General features: G+C 39.1%; 1 protein-coding gene across 1 annotated transcript in view; it reads right to left on the bottom strand.

The window, feature by feature from the left end:
• Positions 1-16,916, bottom strand: part of SPTLC1 (serine palmitoyltransferase long chain base subunit 1) — a 32,729-nt gene extending 15,813 nt beyond the window's left edge. The window contains exons 1-8 of the mRNA XM_081945243.1: positions 16,617-16,916; positions 14,459-14,566; positions 12,896-12,990; positions 9,012-9,105; positions 7,673-7,745; positions 4,995-5,127; positions 800-929; positions 95-184 (exon numbers count right to left, since the gene is read on the bottom strand). Coding sequence (XP_081801369.1) covers positions 95-184; positions 800-929; positions 4,995-5,127; positions 7,673-7,745; positions 9,012-9,105; positions 12,896-12,990; positions 14,459-14,566; positions 16,617-16,901 — 1,008 coding nt within the window. The 5' untranslated portion in view covers positions 16,902-16,916. The remainder of the gene's footprint in view (positions 1-94; positions 185-799; positions 930-4,994; positions 5,128-7,672; positions 7,746-9,011; positions 9,106-12,895; positions 12,991-14,458; positions 14,567-16,616) is intronic.
• Positions 16,917-20,480: the final 3,564 nt, after the last annotated feature.

Below are 20,480 nucleotides of genomic sequence, written 5' to 3'. Positions count from 1 at the left end.
TTGCATTTTTAATAAGCAATTTACCATTATTTTCCATTTTTTAGGTTTGCAGTCTGTAAAAGTTAGTTAGATATTAAAAGAAGGAATTACTTACCAATTCTGGCAGAGGACAAATATCCCCAGTATTAATAAACAATCCCTCTACTACGATAAATTTTCGTGTTACACGGGCTTTTCGAGGGTTCTGCAGAAAAACAAACAATTTAATATAAATATATATCATTTTTTAATGAAAAACAACTTTTTAGCTTACTTTTCAAATGTTATCAAAAGCAGATAGAATGTTGAAAATCAACTTGTTAACTTTATCAGAAGTGCAATAAGCATATTTGTAACTGAGAAAATGCTCTATATATACAGTAAAACACTATTTTAACATTAAAATGGTTAGTGTTTTTTTCTTGATCTTGCAAAATAAATGTTGATGGGAGTTTTACTTCAATAAACATTTTACCCAGAAGAGAAGCATGGTACAAGGAATTGCTATCTACTATTTTGCTCAGAAGCAAAACGGTTTACTGAGCATTTTTACACTGCATTATCAGTGCCACTTTGGCTGAGCACATGCATTCATATCTAAAAGGAAAACTGCCTCCAATTCTTTTTCTCCTGTTTGTTATGCCATTGCCTTTTCCAAGCAAAGCAATGACCACATTAAATACACCATCTAAATCTATTTCAAATGTTACCGTTCAGCATGGTTACCATTGGAAAATAAATAATGAAAAATGAAGTTATGCAAATATGCTATCTAGCTAAAAATGTTTGTTATACACTATTTTTTTCTAAAACCCAATACCTTTTGATCTTCAATCTCTTGCTCTTGTAGTAGATACTCAAGATCAGCCATATCATTATGCTTAAAAAACTTAATGTTACTTCTGGATGCTTGTAACCCTTTCTGAACAGCAAAGCAGGCTGCTTCGTCACTGTAAATACACAATAAATTCTCTCAGTTCGCTCACGGTTAGGCTAACTCTTAAAAGATTGATGTTTCCACACAATGCATGCTAAGATATTGATGTGTTATTTAACTATTTTCTATTTTCTTGCATTCCTACTTTTAAATGAATTATGTTCAGACATTAAAAAATTATAAAGTATTGTTATATTTTTGCACGCCATGTAGGCAAAGTTCTTAAAGGACAACTTTTGCCCATGTTGGCATATTAGAGAGGCAAATCAGAATGTGGTCTAATTGGTTAAAAAAAGGAAAACCTAGAGCTTATGGTTTCAAGAATTGTTAAGGAAAGAGTTTTAAAATTCCTTCTATTAAAGCCATATTTTCCCAAGTTTATGATGTGGTAAATGATATTGTACCTCATATCATGAGAGGGCATGCTATGGGTTATGCCATTTAGGGAGCTACATTTGGCGGGCCTTCATCTGTGGAACATTCTTCTCCCTGAGGTGAAGGTGGAACCTCAGAAACAGTAAATTAAATGTATCCTTTAAAGATTATTTTTAGTCTCCTACCTTATTGACTATGAGTAAGGATGAATTATTGTTACTGGGAAATTACCTTTACCTTTACTTCGATTTTTATACCGCCCCCTCTCCCCAAAGGGACTCGGGGTGGTGTACAGTCAAATAAAACAGATAAAATGGAATACAAACATACAAACATAGAATTCTTAGCGATTACAATCATTCAATGCAATGAACTGCACCAAGGGTTACATTCTACCTGCAAAGTCTTTAAGAGTAGTCCCTCAAACTTTCCCCAAATATGGCTACAGAACTGTGTGTGTGTGTGTGTGTGTGTGTGTGTATGTATGTGTATGTATGTGTGTGTGTGTATGTATGTATGTATGTATGTATGTATGTATGTATGTATGTATGTATAAAATTTCTGTAGATTTGCACGGGTGTAGGTATGCTAGTCTTGTTGTATTCGGGTCTTTTCACTCACCATCTTCAGGCTGGTGTTTTTGGCTTAAAGCGTGGCATGGGAAAAGACCCGAATACAACAAGACCAGCATAGATAGATGGATGGATGGATGGATGGATGGATGGATGGATGGATGGATGGATGGATGATAGATGGATGGATGGGTGGATAGATAGATATATATGCAGGTCTTGGCGTATTCGGGTCTTTTCCCGTGTAAGATTGAGATTGTCTTGGCAACGTTTTGGCGAGGTCCCACTCGCCATCTTCAGGCTGGTGCCTTCGGCTTCATGCTTGTGAGAGCAAAGCGTGATTGGAGCTGCCGTCTTTCTATAAATATTGGTGGGAGGGTGTGGAGTGCTGGCTTTGTTGCTGTAAGCGAAATGATTGGCTGTGTTGTAACATCTTGATTAGTTGATGGAGTTGATGTTTGCAGATTAGTCAGCTGTTTCGTAACATCCTGTGTGGCTGAGGTACTGGCTGTGTGCCTATTGTTCTTTTGTGTTGTAACGACCTGGGTAATGGGATGTGTGATGACATTGAAATAGAGAAACACCCCCACAACATGAATAAACATGACGATACCTCCCGCCTATCAGACATCTGGAAACTAGCCCTAGTGAACAAACGAGTCCCAGCCACGAAAACCGACACCGGACTCAGAACAACACAGGACACAACCACCAATCACCCTCACCAGACTCAAACCCAAACCCATCCCATAGACCAAATGCAACCACCATCCAGAAGCCAAACCACTTCGGCATCACCAACTGCTGCACCCCCCTCCGACCCCCACACAAAGCAAACTGACACATGCCATGAACACATGGCCAGACCGCAAACTTGGAGCCAAACCAAAGCCCGGGATGTTACACCACAGCCATCTGCTCAGGACATTACATCACAGAACTCAGGAGGTTACAACGCAAAGGCTCAGGATGTTACAACACAGCCAAAACCCAGGAGGTTGCAGCACAGGACTCAGGATATCACTACAATAGAGCTCAGGATGTCATCACACAGCCCATTACCCAGATTGTTACAACACAAAAGAACAATAGGCACACAGCCAACTAATCTGCACACATCAACTCCATCAACTAATCACAATGTTACAACACAGCCAACCATTCCACTTACAGCAACAAAGCCAGCACTCCACACCCTCCCACCAATATTTATAGAAAGACGGCAGCTCCGATCACGCTTTGCTCTCACAAGCATGAAGCCGAAGGCACCAGCCTGAAGATGGCGAGTGGGACCTTGTCGAAACGTCGCCAAGATACTCTCAATCTTACACAGGAAAAGACCCGAATATGCCAAGACCTGCATACCTGTACCCGTGAAAATCTACGAAAACATACATATATCTATCTATCTATGGAAATCACTATGGAAATAGAAGCAAACAACCAACTCTTTCTGGACGTCCTAATCTACAAAAAAATCAATGTCTCCCTGGGACACACCATCTACCGGAAAAAAACACACACCAACTGCTACTTAAGCGCACAATCCCATTATCACCCTGCACAGACCCTCATCTCCAGAACCAAACGCCTAGCTGACAAAGACCACCTGAAAACTGAATTACACACTCTCACAAACATATTAATCTCCAACGGATTTCAAAGAAAAACAATTACCAACCTAATCCAAAGGGAGACTCCCCCCAAGAATCGAGACACAGAACAGGACAACGGCATCGCCCTCCTCCCTTACATCAAAGGCACCACAGATAAAATCAGAAAAATACTCCACAAACACAATATCAAGACAGCCTTCAACACTGACCCAAAAATAGCCAACATCTTAAGAAACCCCAAAGACAAAATCCAGCTAGAAAACCAAGGAGTCTACGAAATACCATGCAAAATCTGCCCTGCAACATACATAGGACAAACGAACAGGAGAATAAATGCACGCATCGCAGAACACAAGAACGCAGTAAGAAAAAAAGAAAAAACTTCCTCCCTTTTCCAGCACCTTAAAGCTACAGGGCATGAAATTAATTTTGAAGGAAGAAAATTAATCTCCAAAACTGAACACTTCAACAAGAGAATAATTATGGAAGCTATCGAAATAGAGAAACACCCCCACAGCATGAATAAACATGACGATACCTCTCACCTACCAGACATCTGGAAACCAGCCCTAGTCAACAAATGATCTCCACCCACCACCCAGGCTGTTACAACACAAAACAACAACAGATATACAGCCAGCACCAATCAGCACCAATCTACCAATCATGATACAACCACACCGCCAATCAATCCACCTGCTTAAACAAAGCCAGCACTCCACACACCCCCATTAAGATTTATAGAAAGACGGCAGCTCCTACCATGCTTTACTCACACAAACACAAAGCCGAAAACACCAGCCTGAAGATAGCGAGTGAGACCTCGCCGAAACGTTGCCTAGACAATCTCAATCTTACATGGGAAAAGACCCAAATACAACAAGACCAGCATACCTACACCCATGAAAATCGCTGCAATCCTACACACCTTCTTGAAAACAAATTTGATTGAACTCAGTATTTACTTTTGAGAGTATGCATAAGATTATAGTTATAGGCTCAGGACAAACATAAGCAATTCAACAAAAATTTCCTAGATGAAATTCTTGTCTGATATTAATTTATTTTAATCACTCTTGTCAACTGCACTTTTTCCTTGACTATAGCCTATGGGAATACTGACAAAGCATTTGAACAGCTGTTAGTAATTTTTAAGAGTTGATTTTGAAACAGCAATCTATTCTAAGAAGTAGTCATTTTAAAAGTATTTCATAAATGATTAAAATTGTAGTTTAACAAGCATCTGAAAATATCAAGGCACTGCTTTGAAACTAACAAGATCAAATGAGTTCTTAAATAAAACTTAAATAATTTAAATGAGCTTTGAAAAATTATCCCCAATTTCACTAAAACCTTTTTTCTTATGGAAAAGCTTTTTAAATAAGCATATGCTAATTAATACATTCGGTAATCTTACTTGATCATAAAATTGATGTTTAAACATTTAATCTTTAACAATTAGAATTCTTTGCAGATTATTTGGTGTTTTTTTTAATATCAAGAATATGTACATACACAAACAAAATGTCTCCCCGTTTTGAATAGGCAGGAATAGCACTGGCAATTGTAGCAAATCCATAGGAATATAGGATAGCTTCCTCCGTCTTCATAAATCTGGCAAGTTGCTCCTCCAGTTCCAAATGCACATCTGTTTAGGAAGTGTTCACACATTAATGAGCAGAATTTTGGCTTTAAAATCTCACAAATACTGTATTAAAGATTACAGACACAATGAAAAACCCATTCACAATTCAAAGTTCTTTAGTATTGGAAATGAGACAGTATTATTATCAGTGGTGAGTTCCTAACCGGTTTACTACTGGTTTGCTCGTGCTCGCGCATGCATGCGTAGAAGCGTCCGGGCAAGTGGGCGGAGCTGCCACCACTACCGGTTCAGCCAAACCGGGAGCAACCCACCTCTGATTATTATCCCAAAAATGCTGTTCAAAACTGAAGAAGCTTCTTGAATGAGAAGTGAAACATCTTCAAGGAAAAAAAAGAAAAGAAAATCCAGTTGCCTTTTGAAAAGCACATTTGGGACAACCATGACCTGGATGACTGAGAATCTCTATAGACGACACTATTATTATTTATTTCCATACAGAAAGCAGAGGAACATATATTCGGGGAGAGGGGGCGGTCTATAAATTCAATAAAATAAATAAATAAATATTAACTGATCCAATTCTTCAACTTCACATCATAGTCCTAATAATATTTTACAATAACTACTAGAGCATTCACCATGTGAATATTCTGTTCAGTGCTGTCTCTACTACAAAAATGTTTTCTGCAAACTTTTCTATATTTAGAGGAAGTCTAAATATTATTACTAATGCAAGGTCCAGGCTTTGTTGAAGTCATCTATATATGCAGCTGTATTTATGAAGGCCTCCTTTAAATATCCCCAATGCAACAATAGCAGAATTATCCAGACCATTCACATACTATGAGTTACAGTTAAAATGCTTAACAAGGTTAAACTTATTCACTGTTCTGCTTTTGTCCCTTAAACTCCACCACTAATAAAGTAAACATAAGCTCCAGGACTGCAAATAAATATATAAGAACAACCAAGTTTCATGAACAATACCCAGTATTCAGAACAATACCCAGTATTCAAGATACATACGTATCACTGATTTCTGTAAAGAAGCAGTTTTGTTTTCACTTACTTTCCTAATGTTTCCTAATAGGAAGAGGATTTTCCCCCACAGTCATTAATCTATTTACAATAAAGCTAAGACCTTTTTTTGGTTAAAGACATTTCGGATTCCAGAGTTATAAACACTTATCATGGCAGTTCTTAAACAATCAATAAATGATCAATTCATATGTAGTGCCAAAATCATGAATACAAGCATTCACAAGATTTATACGTCCAGAGAATCAGTCCATGAAGATAATGTGAATGCTTAGGTCCATAGTATTATCTTTAAAAAGATATACAGTGGATTTTATGATTAAGCATAGATTGGGATTTTCATATTAGGATTTGAATTACAAAAATCTTATGTTTCAGGCCTAAATTAAAATAGCATGATCATCACAAAAATATATTATTTTAAAGTATTTGCATTATTGTGTAAAAAAAACTAATTTAAAGCCAGTCAGTATACTGCCCTCTTGTGGTCTCTCTGAACACAGCACAGCAATATTAGAGATTTCAATCTTCAACATTTAAATCTCGCTATATAACACTTCCACAGCTATGGAAATTAAACAAAAAGCAAGTAAATCTTCATCAGGATCATAAGGAGGGCATAATTAAAGCTCAGCATGCCATCCAGCATTTTTTTTGGCTAAACAGCAGTATGCAGAAAATTACATGTCCACTGCTGGTGGAATGTGTATGAATCATTAATCCTTTTTAAAAGCCTCGATAAAGTCTCTCTTTCCGTGCATCAACTGCTCTTGAATAAACTTAGAAATCATAGGAGAAGAGTGCATGCCCTTTTATGGATTGATAACTGGCTAAAGAAAATAACAATTAGGAATTTTAAAAAAGAGTTTAGTGTTGTGGTTAAGGTCCCAGCAGCCTTGAAACCAGGAGACTATCAGGTTTAGGACTCCCTTAGGCATGAAGCCAGCTGGTTGTCTTTGGGCCAGTCACTTTCTCTCAGCCCAATACATCTCAAAGGATTACACGGTGGTGGTTAAGGACAAAATAGGAGGCAGGAATATTAGGCATACTCATCACTTTCAGGTGGTCAAAATATATAAAAAGCAGGATAAAATCATCATCATTATTACCATCATCATCCCACATCCTTGTGAAGGACTTGATAGGTAAATCCAGTCTAAACTTCAGGGTGATTGTGTGACCAACCATAGTAATAAATAGGAATAGGAATAAACAGACAATTTTCTGAATGGAGGGGAGTTAAGAATAGAGACTAATAATTATTTATTAAGCTTCTATGTTGCCTGACTTAAGAATCTGAATAAGGACCAATGCTTATTAACTTGCTCATAAAGGATCCTGACTTTAGAAAAAGCAGCAAACTGCCCAAGTTGATAAATACACTAAATTATTCTGCTTGGTTAAAAACCAAGATTATTGTAAAGAACTTCAGAAGCTGTATGAACAATTTAACGCCAGGCTTTCCCAGCTTCAATTCGTTCTTGTAAAATTAAAATCAAAGTAATTCTTATTACATTCAAATCTATATTGAAAAAGATGCAATACTTACCAAAAGTGCCATAAAATCCTCTCGGGCCACATGTGCCAACACCATATTTTGCCAGAGATGCCTGGGCTGCATTCTTTAAAGAGGTATAAGAAGAAAATCATGTTACATGTAATCATATTGTAGAATAAAATCATTACTACATTGATATTGTAATTACATTGTTTCTTTCCTATCACCACTATTATTATACATAACTTCACTCTGCATTCCCCAAAGAGTACAGTAATCTCCTGGGGCTCATATAAGATAGTATATGGGACCAGAGATACTATTCTTTTCATTCTGACATCCTATCATCTCACATAACATATGTGGATTGAATTTTGACAATCTTAAGTAAAAGATGATGGTGAAGAGGTAACATTCTTTGCTGGGGAAATAAAATTTATTCCATGAAAAAAAAAGGGGGGGGGCTGACAAAGAGAACCATGAATAGCACTACAAATTAAACAAATAAAATAATTTGGTATAAAATTGAAGTGAAATTGCTGGTAGATGTATTTTTAAAAATTTGTGACGGCACTCTAATATTGAACAGTAGAATTAAAATGCTGATGAAAAGGAAATCATAAATATTTGAGAACACTAAAATGATAAGGTTGCAGGTATAGAAGGTGCAACTTATTACATATAACATACAACTTATAACTTATGTGTGTAAAGAATAAATCTTTTGCCTGATGCCTTAAAGAGTATCATTTTGGTTCCTTTACTTTTTCTACCACTGTATTTTCTAAAATATTTTTTAAAGATATATGCATTGATTATTATATGTATTAATACAGATATGGGAGAAGCAAGACAGGTTTGAAAAAACTAAACATACAAAGAGGTACAGTGCATAATGTTGGTATAATTTAGATTGAGTTACATTTTTTTTCTTTTATCTTCTTTATTTACATTTTTTTGTTTATTACATCTAATTCCTTTTCTCTACTTCATATAATATTGCTTGTCCAACAAGGAGTAACATGATGATCACATATGTATACAAGCATGCATGCTATGGACACACTCACTGTCACAAGGCTGCTGGACTATTTTGAAAATGAGACTTGATTTACCATAATCTAAATGGAGATGTGTACTCTAACTTCTCTTTAGTCCAGCACAATACTTCCTATTACTACAAATTATCCTTGGGTTTTTTTCTGGGTATGTGCACTCTATAGGCTCTCTTTTAAATGAATGTAATACTAAGAGAAATCAACACAGATTTTATACAAGGAGAAGAAATACTAGTCACAATTACATTCCAAAAGATTATAAGCATCCATGCGTTATTCAAATAGTTCTTTTAACACAAAGGCTACCCAATGAGATCTATGGAGGTACTTACTTTAAGTCTTTCATTATCCAAAAGCCCAAGAAAATTAAATGATGCAAAGTTTATGCATTCCTTGTCATTCACGATAATATTGTGAGTTGGAGGCCTTAAAGTATGAAAAAAACGCAAAGTGAACAAATTTGGACAACTAGAACAGATTTAGATGCTCAAAGTATTGTTGAATACAAAAAAACAACAGTAGTATTCTCCAATCTGGTACTGTATCTAAATGTGGGGATACTGTTTGATGTAGAGATCTATATCTTAGTTAAGAATACTTGCTCTTTATGCTATTAATACGAACATCTTTGTTCTAATGAATCACTTAATCTGTTGTTAAATTCCAAAGAAACCTCGTCATTGCTGATAGTGATGCTTTATACTACTTTTCTTGGAATACTTTTCAGAATTTTGGGCACATATTTCATTTTTTTGAAAGAGAAGCATTTTAGTTGAGCAACAATAATGCTATCAGAAAATATATATCAAAATTACATCCTAAGGAAAAGTTACCCTGTCACTTAAGAACATTCAGTGTGTTTGAAAATTTGTTTCACTGCTTAATTCAAGGATTAAGGGATGAGTTAATTTTAATTAAATCTCTGAAGAATCTATTCAAGCTAAGGGGTTAGAGTCAGTCAAATAAACTAGAGATAAAACTCATTTGAAAGCAGTCATCTAGCAAGAGACTGTGACAAGAAGCAGTCTTATGAATATTCTACCTTAATTTATCAAAGTGCCATTCAATACATATTGCCACACATTATGGCTTAAATCCCAAGGAAAAAAATGCATCAATGCCTGTCAGTTTTGACAATCACAAGAATCATTGAAATTGGGCAAACTTGTGCTCAGAAGTAAGTTGACAAAGCAATGCTTTTGGCTGACATTGCAACATCTATTTTCATTATTCACATAGAATCTAATTTCTGAAAAAAATGCTTAGATGCTACGCTTCCTAGCTCAGAACTTAATACAATTGAATTAATGGAGCTTCATCATAACTATGCATAGGAAGGATTATTCCTTTAAACATTAAATTTTGAGGATACTTGTTTACTGTGCCATAAGTTTTAAAAGTCACAGGAATTTCAGTACACCTCTAAGCTCTCTTTCTATTCTAAGTAACATTCATCGCTTCACATTCTTTATATAAGGATGTCATATTATATTTGTATTTCCTTATGTTACTCTGTTATCGGTTTAAGTCAGGAAAATTTCTGAGCAATTCATGGTTTAATCACTGTTTCAAATAAATGCCAAAATGTTTTTGAGAATGCCATTTTATATAGTAAATTATATGCATGGAATACATCAATATGATGAATACAATATTAATATTAACTATGACATGTTTTCTTTCTGAGTACAGTATGCGGCTAGATTTACTCTAGCAGAATAAGTGCCTTTTAATGCAGGATTGCATCATGTCTTAAAGAAAAATACTACATTCTTTAAAACTGTATAAATGATCTCAAACAATAAATGGCAGCATGACAAAATTATATTTGTACTTATATGGGGTACCATAATAAATTGCTGTGCTGAATTAGTGCTAATTTTTAGACATAGTCTTTTTCAGTTATAGAGAATAAAATTCATGGACATATTTTATGACACAGGAATTCAAGCAGTGCGGTCTTCCAAACCTCTTTAATGAGATTGGTGAACCTGAACATCATGAATGATTTGAATAGTGAAATAGACCAAACTTAAATTTTAGTATATTTTTGTTATGTTTCAAAATAAAGGATAACTGATAAACATCAAAAAACACTTAAGTGAAATGAAATTATCTTTAAACTTAATGTAAAAATAATAGAAACCAAACAAGAAAATAATAAAATCTTTAACATGTGTTGGAAATGCAGCTTCTAGAACTTCTAAAATGCTACTTGGGAATATTAAGAACTTAATCTGGAAAGAAATATGTAAATGAAAAATAGTCAACTGTTATAAATAATGAAACATGCTGGTTTAGACAAAGTAAGTGTGTTAATAGCAGTTGATAGGTAGCTTGAAATTTGGCTATAGTGCCTCTGATCTCCCTTTCATTTGGAAGAACTTTTTGGTGTGCTGTTATTTGGAGATACTGTACCAAAAATGACTTATATTTAAAGGAAAAGGTCAGAATGAGTGCTGGGCTAGTAGAATTGTGGTTTATGTTTTAAGAGAAGTTGCTGTACTATTATGTTTTTTCAATATTAAGGAAGTTGGGTTATGATTTATGTTGCACAATTCTTTGATATTATAATGTTCATCAGTTGAATGTGGAGATGGGTAACATAAAACTCTCTCTATAGCCAGAACTTCCAAACAGTTGTCATATGCTTTTTGATGTGCTTGAAGGGGACATATTAAATGCCCATGGATACTTTTACTTTACGTTAGTTAAGATAGAGTAAATGTAAGGTACATCACATTTTATTTTTCTCTTGATCATTCATTTCTTCCCTTCTGGCTTTGCTCCTTTTACAATATTCAAGGTAATATATAACTCTCAACCTAAAATTTGTGTGTAGCCCTAGTCTAATGGAAAACATTCAGGTTCTTATGGAACTCTGAAGGTTCCATAAAATCCAGATGGAAAAAAAATCGTATTTAAATATGCTGCAGGCATGCGCACGCTGGATGGATTCAGCAAGGTTCTATTTAACTGGGCACATATAAATTTGAAAGAAAAAAAGAGGACAAATTAAATATTTGATGCCTATGGTAGAGAATTAGTTTAAGAAAAGAGCAGTAGTTAAAATCCCCCTTTATTATAGAAACTGTCCTTTTAAATATTACTGTAAATAATTTTCCCTTTTCTATGTTTATTAGAAGAAAAAAACCCAGAAAGCTACCAAAGTCATATTAGCCCAATATAGTCTACAATGACTGATAGCATCTTGCCAGGACTGTGGATAAATTTTGCAGCGTTATGTGCAGAGTTTGAATCTCAGATGTCCTGCAGTCAAAGCACAGGCTCTACCACTCAATTAACAAGGAAGTGTTAAAGTAAGTATGGAATAGAAAATACCATTTAGGAGTATCTAAAATTACCTGTCTTATCCTGAGATATAATACCCTTTAAGTGGATAATGCCTGTTATTACTGAAAAATTTAATAAATTAAGTAAACCTGGAATTACTAGTTCTAATAATGTTTGAGTAAATTAATAACAGGAACATGTAAATTGTTTTATGCATTCAGTGTCCAGAGCAGCTGATTCCAGGTGACCAAAACAGAAAACAGGTCCAAAATATATGAATTCTAGGTAGAAGTGTTTCAGACAATTGGTATCCAATTGGCCCACTTGATCTCCCTTAAAGGGACATACTAGAAAGAAAGACTGAGAGAGGAGCAGACAGCTAGGCACCTTGTTTGAAGCAAGGCATAACCAATTAGAAAGATTGGTGGAGCATACCAGGATGGTCTTGCTTGCCCTGTGAGATCCCGCCAAACTTTTTAGCCAACATTTGGAACAACTAAAAAGTGTTCGGTTTTAGTTTAACCAAACCACAGCCTACCAATAACAATTTAGCTCAACTTCTGAGACAATCTGTTCAACTCCAAAGAAACCAGATTTTTTTCATTTCACCAGGATTTTGAAGGACCATCAGGTATGCTTATTTTATCTGTTAAGCAGAGTGATAAAAATGAAGTAATTTATTATACCTACTTGATATCTTTCACAACTCAAGTCTAACATTACAATTTAAATTTGTGCTGAACCCAGTTCTCTGAATTTGCAAGATAACAATCCATAATTATTCTACAAAATGATCAAGCTCACAATCCTAAACATATCTGCTGGAAATATATACCTTCCAACGCAGTTATATTTCTTGTAAACATGTAAAAAAAAAACTGAGCTGTAAGTATAATATGAAGTTATGATAATCCAAATTTACCCTTTAACAATATTGTAGTTCAGTGCTGGGTGATCTTTTGGTACTGGAGGAACAAGAGGTTCTGGCTGCCATTCTTCAATCAACTCTTCCTTTTCCTATTACAAATAGAAACAGAAGTACTGAGCAATGTATTATTTAATAGATAGCTATATCTTGTCTTTCCTCTTAAAGCTCAAGCAGGAATATATAGCAGACCCCCCTTCAATTTTTTTTTATAACAAGAATCCTAGGAAGTGACTACTTGTCAGGTGAGAAGAATCAGGATCATATGTTAAATTCCAGTTAAGCTGATTTATTGCTCATGCCTAAATACAAGAATGTACTCAACTAACATCACCAAACTGATGGTAGATAGAGTTAATGGAATTCAAGGGGGGCTGCGCTTGGATTACTTGTGGGAATGTAACAACTCCAGGCTGATTCCTCTCTTGACACTGTCCTCATGCTTTGCCTTTTCTTCTCTTACATTACTGTAGTCCAAGGTCACTCCCTGAGCATCTATAGCTGAGAGTGGACTTGAACTTGGGTTACTCTTGTCCTAGTCCAACAATTTAACCCCAAGTTATTATGAAAAGGATGAAAAGTTGGGTCTAAGCAATTCACACACACACAAAATTTGTAAGAACTAAAATAGATTAGGCTGAGATTGAAATCATGTTCATTTTAAATCTACTAAAGGTAGTTTTATGCCATTCCCTTAAATTCTCCTTTATATAATTCATAGTTCTTCTAAGAATATTAGAAATACTGCTTGGTTGTTGTATCTATTATAAAAACTTCTTTTTGCACAACTTTTACATAATTTTAGAACATATTAGTAAGTTAACTAGCCAGTATGCTTTTGAACTGAACTAAATTTCTTCTTCTTATCCCTTAATGGATTACTGCCTTGTCATGTCAAAAGAGCTTGCGTAGATCAATGAAACTATGAGCTATGCTGTGCAGGGCCACCCAAGATGGACAGGTCATAGCATAAGGCTCTGACAAAACATGGTCCACCGGAGAAGGAAATGGCAACTCACTCCAGTATCTTTGCCATGAAACCCCATGGATAGCGTTGTCCATGGGGTCGCAATGGGTCAGACACGACTTCGCAACTAACAACAAAAAATTTCTTCTACAACAGTCTTTGATGAACAGATGAAACAACACACAAAATTGTAACATTAAAATCCAACTATGCCTAGAAACTATAAAATAAATAATTATACTATGAAAAGGAGATAATCCTCCTTTTTAGATGCTGAGATGCTTGGCACTGACTGGTCAATGAAAGACATGCATCCCTCTTTATATCCCCAGGGCTTCTTGCAGCAAGTACAATGTCACTATTTTTGGCATTACTCATACTTCAGTTTGTTTTTCAATTAAATTGTTCAGCTTATATGTTATATTAAAGGTGGAAAATATTCTGAAGTGATGTATCTTGGTCTGATTTTTTTATATTTAAAAAACCTGACATTTTAACAGGGGGTATATAGACTTTATAGCTACTATATATATGTTTGTGTATCTGTACGGATGGGTAAGTTGGTGAAAAGAGAGAATTTTAGAAATCCAGACCTTAGGTGTAAGATCAGATCGCTCCTGAAGTTTGTATGTTTTAGAGAAAAGCAGTCTGATTATCCATAGGATCAGAATACCTTCTAAAATAAGATGGTACGCTGGAGCCTAGAAATTAAACAACAAAAAAGGAGAAATTATTAATGAACAACCTAAGTTATTTCAAAAAGCACACGTAACAAACAGGCAATTTCTGCAATGCTGAAGCTCTATTTGAAACACAACTTATATGATTGCAAGAATGAATTTTGAAACAGAATATGACTGAGGAAAATTCATTAGGGATACTGAAAAAGGACTGCATCTATTTTTATGCATGCCTCATTGGGATGCAAAAACTTCTATAACTTTGAAGCTGCAAACTAAACTGCCTACAGCTGGAACTCTAATCTGAGGCTAATAAAACTAATATGATTTTAAATTTTGAATCATAGTTTTAGAACTCTATGATCCTGATGGATTTTATTTCAGACCTCTGCCAAGACTTCAGTGCCCAATACCTGGTTAGAAAACAAATTTGTGCTTGTGAGTGAATGCCCACTGTGAGTGCAGTGTTTTATAATCTCTGTCCTCTCATGTAATGTCCTCCAAAATCACAAGGTAGAAATGTATACATTTCAAAATGTATTTAAGTAATTCATACAGGACTATGCTGACCAGCATTAAATGAATTCATAACATACTTACTTTGTAGAACTAAACAGATTAAATGGACATCTCCATTCCTAAAGCATAGATCAGAAAGTTTCTCAGCTAACAATCTATGTACTGGTGGAGCATTAAGTTCATAGCTCATAGCTACAAATCATATGGTCATGTTTCTGGAAATAAAATACACCCCAACCTAACAACCAACCTGATTTAAATTCTTGGTTCTACCTACCTACCTGTTTGTGTATATGTGTGTGTGTATTTGTATGCATGCATGAATTTATTTTCTATCTTTTCTACAAGAACCAAAGAAAGGATACAAAACAGTTTTCTTTAACTTTCCTCCAAAATAACCCTCTCATGAGGTAGATGAAAGCAAGCATGAATAGGTCCAAAGTCATCTAGAAAGCTTCCCTGGTTAAGGATGACATTAACGCAAGTTTCTTTGGTTGTATTTGGCCATTATAGCATTATCTAGCCTTTAGAATTATACTATTAGCAATTTAACCCACATTTGGATCCTTGCCATCTGCATATGTTATGAATGTTGGTTTTCTCTGGTATAAACTTCTAAATCTTATTTTTAAATGAACTTTCAACATTAGAACATGAATCAGTCACAGCTAATATAAATCCACAAACAAAATTCAGTGAATTAAATCAGTCTAACAAAATAAATAAAATGGAAGCATTTAAGTACCCCTTTAAGTAGACCAGAGAGGGTGACATTTTCTAGGAAGCGTCCTTATCATTACAAACTAATTATTTTTGTGTTTTTCTAAGATATATTTAGTAACACATCCATAGAAATAAGACATATTTTCATTTTGTGCAAAACTGAACAAGAATTTTCAAAACAATACCCATACGTATTATAGATATTGTGGCATTTCAAGAATGGATGTAGGAAGATAGTAATAATTCTTGAGCAACAGCATCTTGCCTGATCTAAAGCCAAGATATCAAGATGCATTTGGAAGAGGCCGATATCGGAAAAGTAACTTTACACTTGAGCAAACCATGGGCTTCCTTCAAAATCAAAATCAAAACATAAAGAAATGGGGGAGGGAGAGGGATATTGGAAAGACATAAGATAAAAACTTCCAGGCATTTGTCAAAATCTAATCCCAGGAACGGACAAACCCTAAAAGCAATTGTAATAAGTGGGTAAATAAATCCTCCGGTTCGCTTCATTTGTTGGGGTCACGTACAGGGTAGCGAATCCCCACAATACATTTCCCCGAATGTAACCAACACCACCATGCCTTCGCCTCCTAGCCCAAGTCCCTTTTACCCCCCTCCATCCGTCCTTAACAATGACCGGACCATCTTCCCTTCCCTTAAGTCCCGAGCCTTTTTCAGCCATGGCTCTTAGTTTGGGGGGGGGGGGGGGGGCGGGGAGATGACATGCAATATCGCCTGAGCTTTCGGACTCCCGCGGGGGGGGGGGGGAGGAGCTGGAAGTGACAGTCACAAACCCCTCAGGGCAGCCACCTTAGCCGCTCACCTCATAGAAGGCCTGGACCATCTCCACCAGCACCCACTGCTGCCCCATAGGCTCCGCCGCCATCGTCCTCCGTTCCTTCCGGGTAGGAAGCGGAGGTAACGTCGCCAAGCGTGAACAGGAGGAGGGAAGGGGGGGAGGAGGAGCCGTGACGTAGGGCGCGCGAGAGCAGTCAGAGACGGTTGAGCAGGTCTTGCAAGCTTTTTTTTTTTTAAAGCGAGAACGGAAGGAGGAGGCGGTTCTCGTAGGGCGCGTGTAGTCAAGCGTGGAAAGTGATGGTCTAGACATGCTTCACCCAAGGAAACCTTATTGTCTCCCCTGTTCCATGCATGTAAGGTTTTCCTTAAAGCATAAATGTTCTTTTATTCTGACAAAGGAGAAGCGATTTTTCCTTTCGTTGTACCGAAAAACGGAGCGACGAGGCTTGTTTCCCCCCCCCCCCCGCCACCCCCCATAGCTCTGTTGCTTTCCTACAGGTAGTTCTCGATTTACAATAGCTCATTTAGTGTCCGTTCAAAGTTACAACGGCATTGGAAAAAAGTGACTTAGGACCGTTTTTTCACAGTCACAACCTTTGTTAGGATCCCCCCCCCCGTGATCATGTGATCAAAATTCAGCTGCTTGGCCACTAGTTCATACTTAGACCGTTGCTGTGTGATCACCTTTTTGCAATCCAACAAGCAAAGTAAACAGGGAAACGAGATTCATGATTCACTTAACAGCTGTGGCAAGCAAGGTCATAAAATGGGACAAAACTCACTTAACAAATGTCTCACTTAACAATAGAAATTGTGGGTTCAAATGTAAATTGAGAATTACCTGTACTCTGCTCTAATGGGATTTTCCAGATTCTCCTCCCCTGACAACACTTAAGTCAACAGCCCAGAGTTGCTGGGAACTGACATGCACGTTTAATTAAATATCTTGGTGTGTAGCCTAGCAATGTTCAGGCAGGTGTCTCTGAAGTATTAAACCATTTGAAAAGTATATCAGCCTCAAATAAAGATCATGATGTCCTGCATACAGTAGAAGTTGAAATGTTTCTCAAGTTTTCTCAAAACAACTTAGTATGACTGGATGATTTTTCCTTTTATTTCAATAAATAGGAAAGTACTGTTTTAAAGTGGTGATTCTGCCCATAATCCTGTACATCCTTAAAGCTCGGCAGTAGGCATCCATAGGCTTGTATTATTTTCATTAATAAAAACAAGACCAACTTAGATACGTAGTTAAAATGACATCCTCACTTTTGGCATCAACTTTGATTAATAATTTTGCAAATGCATGTTGCAACCGTTTAACTAAACAACAATGATTAGGGTTTGGGATTCCACTTCCAGTTTCTGGGGACGACGGACATGCTGTCCGCCGTTCGCCGTCCTGGTGGACTCCCCCTGATCCAGGGGGGGGCACAGGGTGCCTTGTAGGGGCGTCCTGCTGAGGGGGCGGCTTGCTTTACCCTAGGCACCGGGAGGCATTAAGGGGTGCGCAATGCCACACGCGCCTTCGTCCTGAGGAGATCGGAAGAAACGCTCTACGTGAAGGCAACAGCTGAAATGCGGTGAGGGGGGAGTTCCCCCGGGGTCTTTTTTTTGCTTTTCTGAACAATAACTAAATAAGGATTAGCAGCTTTCTTAAGACTCTTCGATCTTGGTAAAGTGTTAAGATTGGAGAGGGGTTCCCCCCCCCTCGGAAAAGCGGCTTTACACGATCTCACTCTCGGAGGAGAGAGAGAGAATTGGGGGAAAAAACTCTTTTGATATTCACTTTCAAGCAATGGGACAATGACTCTTTAGAACAATTGCGAAAGAAAGAATGTGAGCTGACCTTATAAACTATGAATGGAAACTTTTTGAATGGTTGCTTTCCGATCTCCTAGGAGGGCTGAGCCAAAATGGCGTTTCTTCCCCCTTTTTTACTGCCGCTATAAATGAACTGTCGCTTTTGAAAAATCTTCTAGTTTGGAATTACTATACCCCAGTAAACTCTAGAGCAGCGATGGCGAACCTTTTTTGGCTCGCGTGCCACAAGTGGGGGGAGCGCAGGGGGGGTCGTGTGCGGGCGTGCCGCACCCATAATGCAAGGCGCCCCCAGTGCGCATGCGCGCACAACGCGCCCATTTTTGCATGATTTTTTCGCCTTCCCCAGGCTCCAGAGGCTTTATAGGAGCCTGGGGAGGGCGAAAAGAGCCCCCCCCGCCCCCTCCGGAGGCTTCAGGGAACGTCCGAAGGCTTCCCTTACTACATCGCAAGGATTAAGGCGAAACGGGGGGGACGGGGAAAGCGAAGAGGGCTTTGCATGATTTTTTCGCCTTCCCCAGGCTCCAGAGGCTTTATAGGAGCCTGGGGAGGGCGAAAAGAGCCCCCCCACCCCCTCCGAAGGCTTCAGGGAACGTCCGGAGGCTTCCCTGAAGCCTTCGGAACACTTAAAACCACCCTCCGAGCAACCCGGAAGTGACTTCCGGGTTGCTCGGATGGTCGTTTTAAGCGCTCTGAAGGCTTCAGGGAAGCCTCGGGACGGTCCCTGAACAGGCACGAGACGTGTGTCTCCATCGCCCGGGCCCGGATTGCCTCCGCTGCGCGGCGCCTCAGGCTTCACATCGCTGCCGCCGCCACCGCCGCTAGGACGGGCTCGGCCGAAGGGAAGTCCGTCAGGGTTCGGCTGCGCCGCCCTCGCCTCCTCCTCCTCCTCTAGCCGCGCCATCGCAAGGATTAAGGCGAAAGGGGGAGGACGGGGAAAGCGAAGGGGGGGTTGTTGTCCTCCTTCTCCTCCTTTCCCCCTCCGGCTCGAACGTGGCGCCGGGGCCCGGCAGGCAGCGAACGAGTCGGAGCCTGCCGACTGGAGGAAGAGGGTGAGAGTCGGGTCCTGTGAACGGCGGCAGCAGCGGCGACAATAGTCGCAACTCGGCTGCCTGCCGCCTTTCCCTTCCTTTGTCTCCCAGCCGGGGCGGCCCGCCGCCGAGTTACGACTTTTGCCGCCGCTGCTGCCACCTTTCACAGGACCTGCCTCACCCTCTTCCTCCAGTCAGCAGGCTCCGACTCGTTCGCTGCCTGCCGGCGCCGCGTTCGAGCCGGAGGGGGAAAGGAGGAGAAGGAGGACAACAAAGCCCCCTTCGCTTTCCCCGTCCCCCCCGTTTCGCCTTAATCCTTGCGATGTAGTAAGGGAAGCCTCCGGACGTTCCATGAAGCCTCCGGGGGGGCGGGGGAGGCTCTTTTCGCCCTCCCCAGGCTCCTATAAAGCCTCTGGAGCCTGGGGAAGGCGAAAAAATCATGCAAAGCCCTCTTCGCTTTCCCCGTCCACCCCCTTTCACCTTAATCCTTGCGATGTAGTAAGGGAAGCCTCCGGACGTTCCATGAAGCCTCCGGGGGGGGGGGCGGGGGAGGCTCTTTTCCCCCTCCCCAGGCTCCTATAAAGCCTCTGGAGCCTGGGGAAGGCGAAAAAATCATGCAAAGCCCTCTTCGCTTTCCCCGTCCACCCCCTTTCGCCTTAATCCTTGCGATGTAGTAAGGGAAGCCTCCGGACGTTCCATGAAGCCTCCGGGGGGGGGCGGGGGAGGCTCTTTTCGCCCTCCCCAGGCTCCTATAAAGCCTCTGGAGCCTGGAGAAGGCAAAAAAATCATGCAAAGCCCTCTTCGCTTTCCCCGTCCCCCCCCCTTCGCCTTAATCCTTGCGATGGCGCGGCTAGAGGAGGAGGAGGCGAGGGCGGCGCGGCCGAGGCCTGACGGACTTCCCTTCGGCCGAGCCCGTCCTAGCGGCGGTGGTAGCGGCGGCGGCAGCAATGTGAAGGCCGGGTGCAAGGACACCGAGCCTGAGGCGCCGCACGGCGGAGGCGATCCGGGCCCGGGCGATGGAGACGCACGTCTCGTGC

This window comes from Natrix helvetica (assembly GCF_964273705.1).
Source record: "Natrix helvetica genome assembly, chromosome: 2".
Lineage (NCBI taxonomy): Eukaryota > Metazoa > Chordata > Lepidosauria > Squamata > Natricidae > Natrix > Natrix helvetica.
This window is presented reverse-complemented; position numbering and strand designations above follow the sequence as displayed.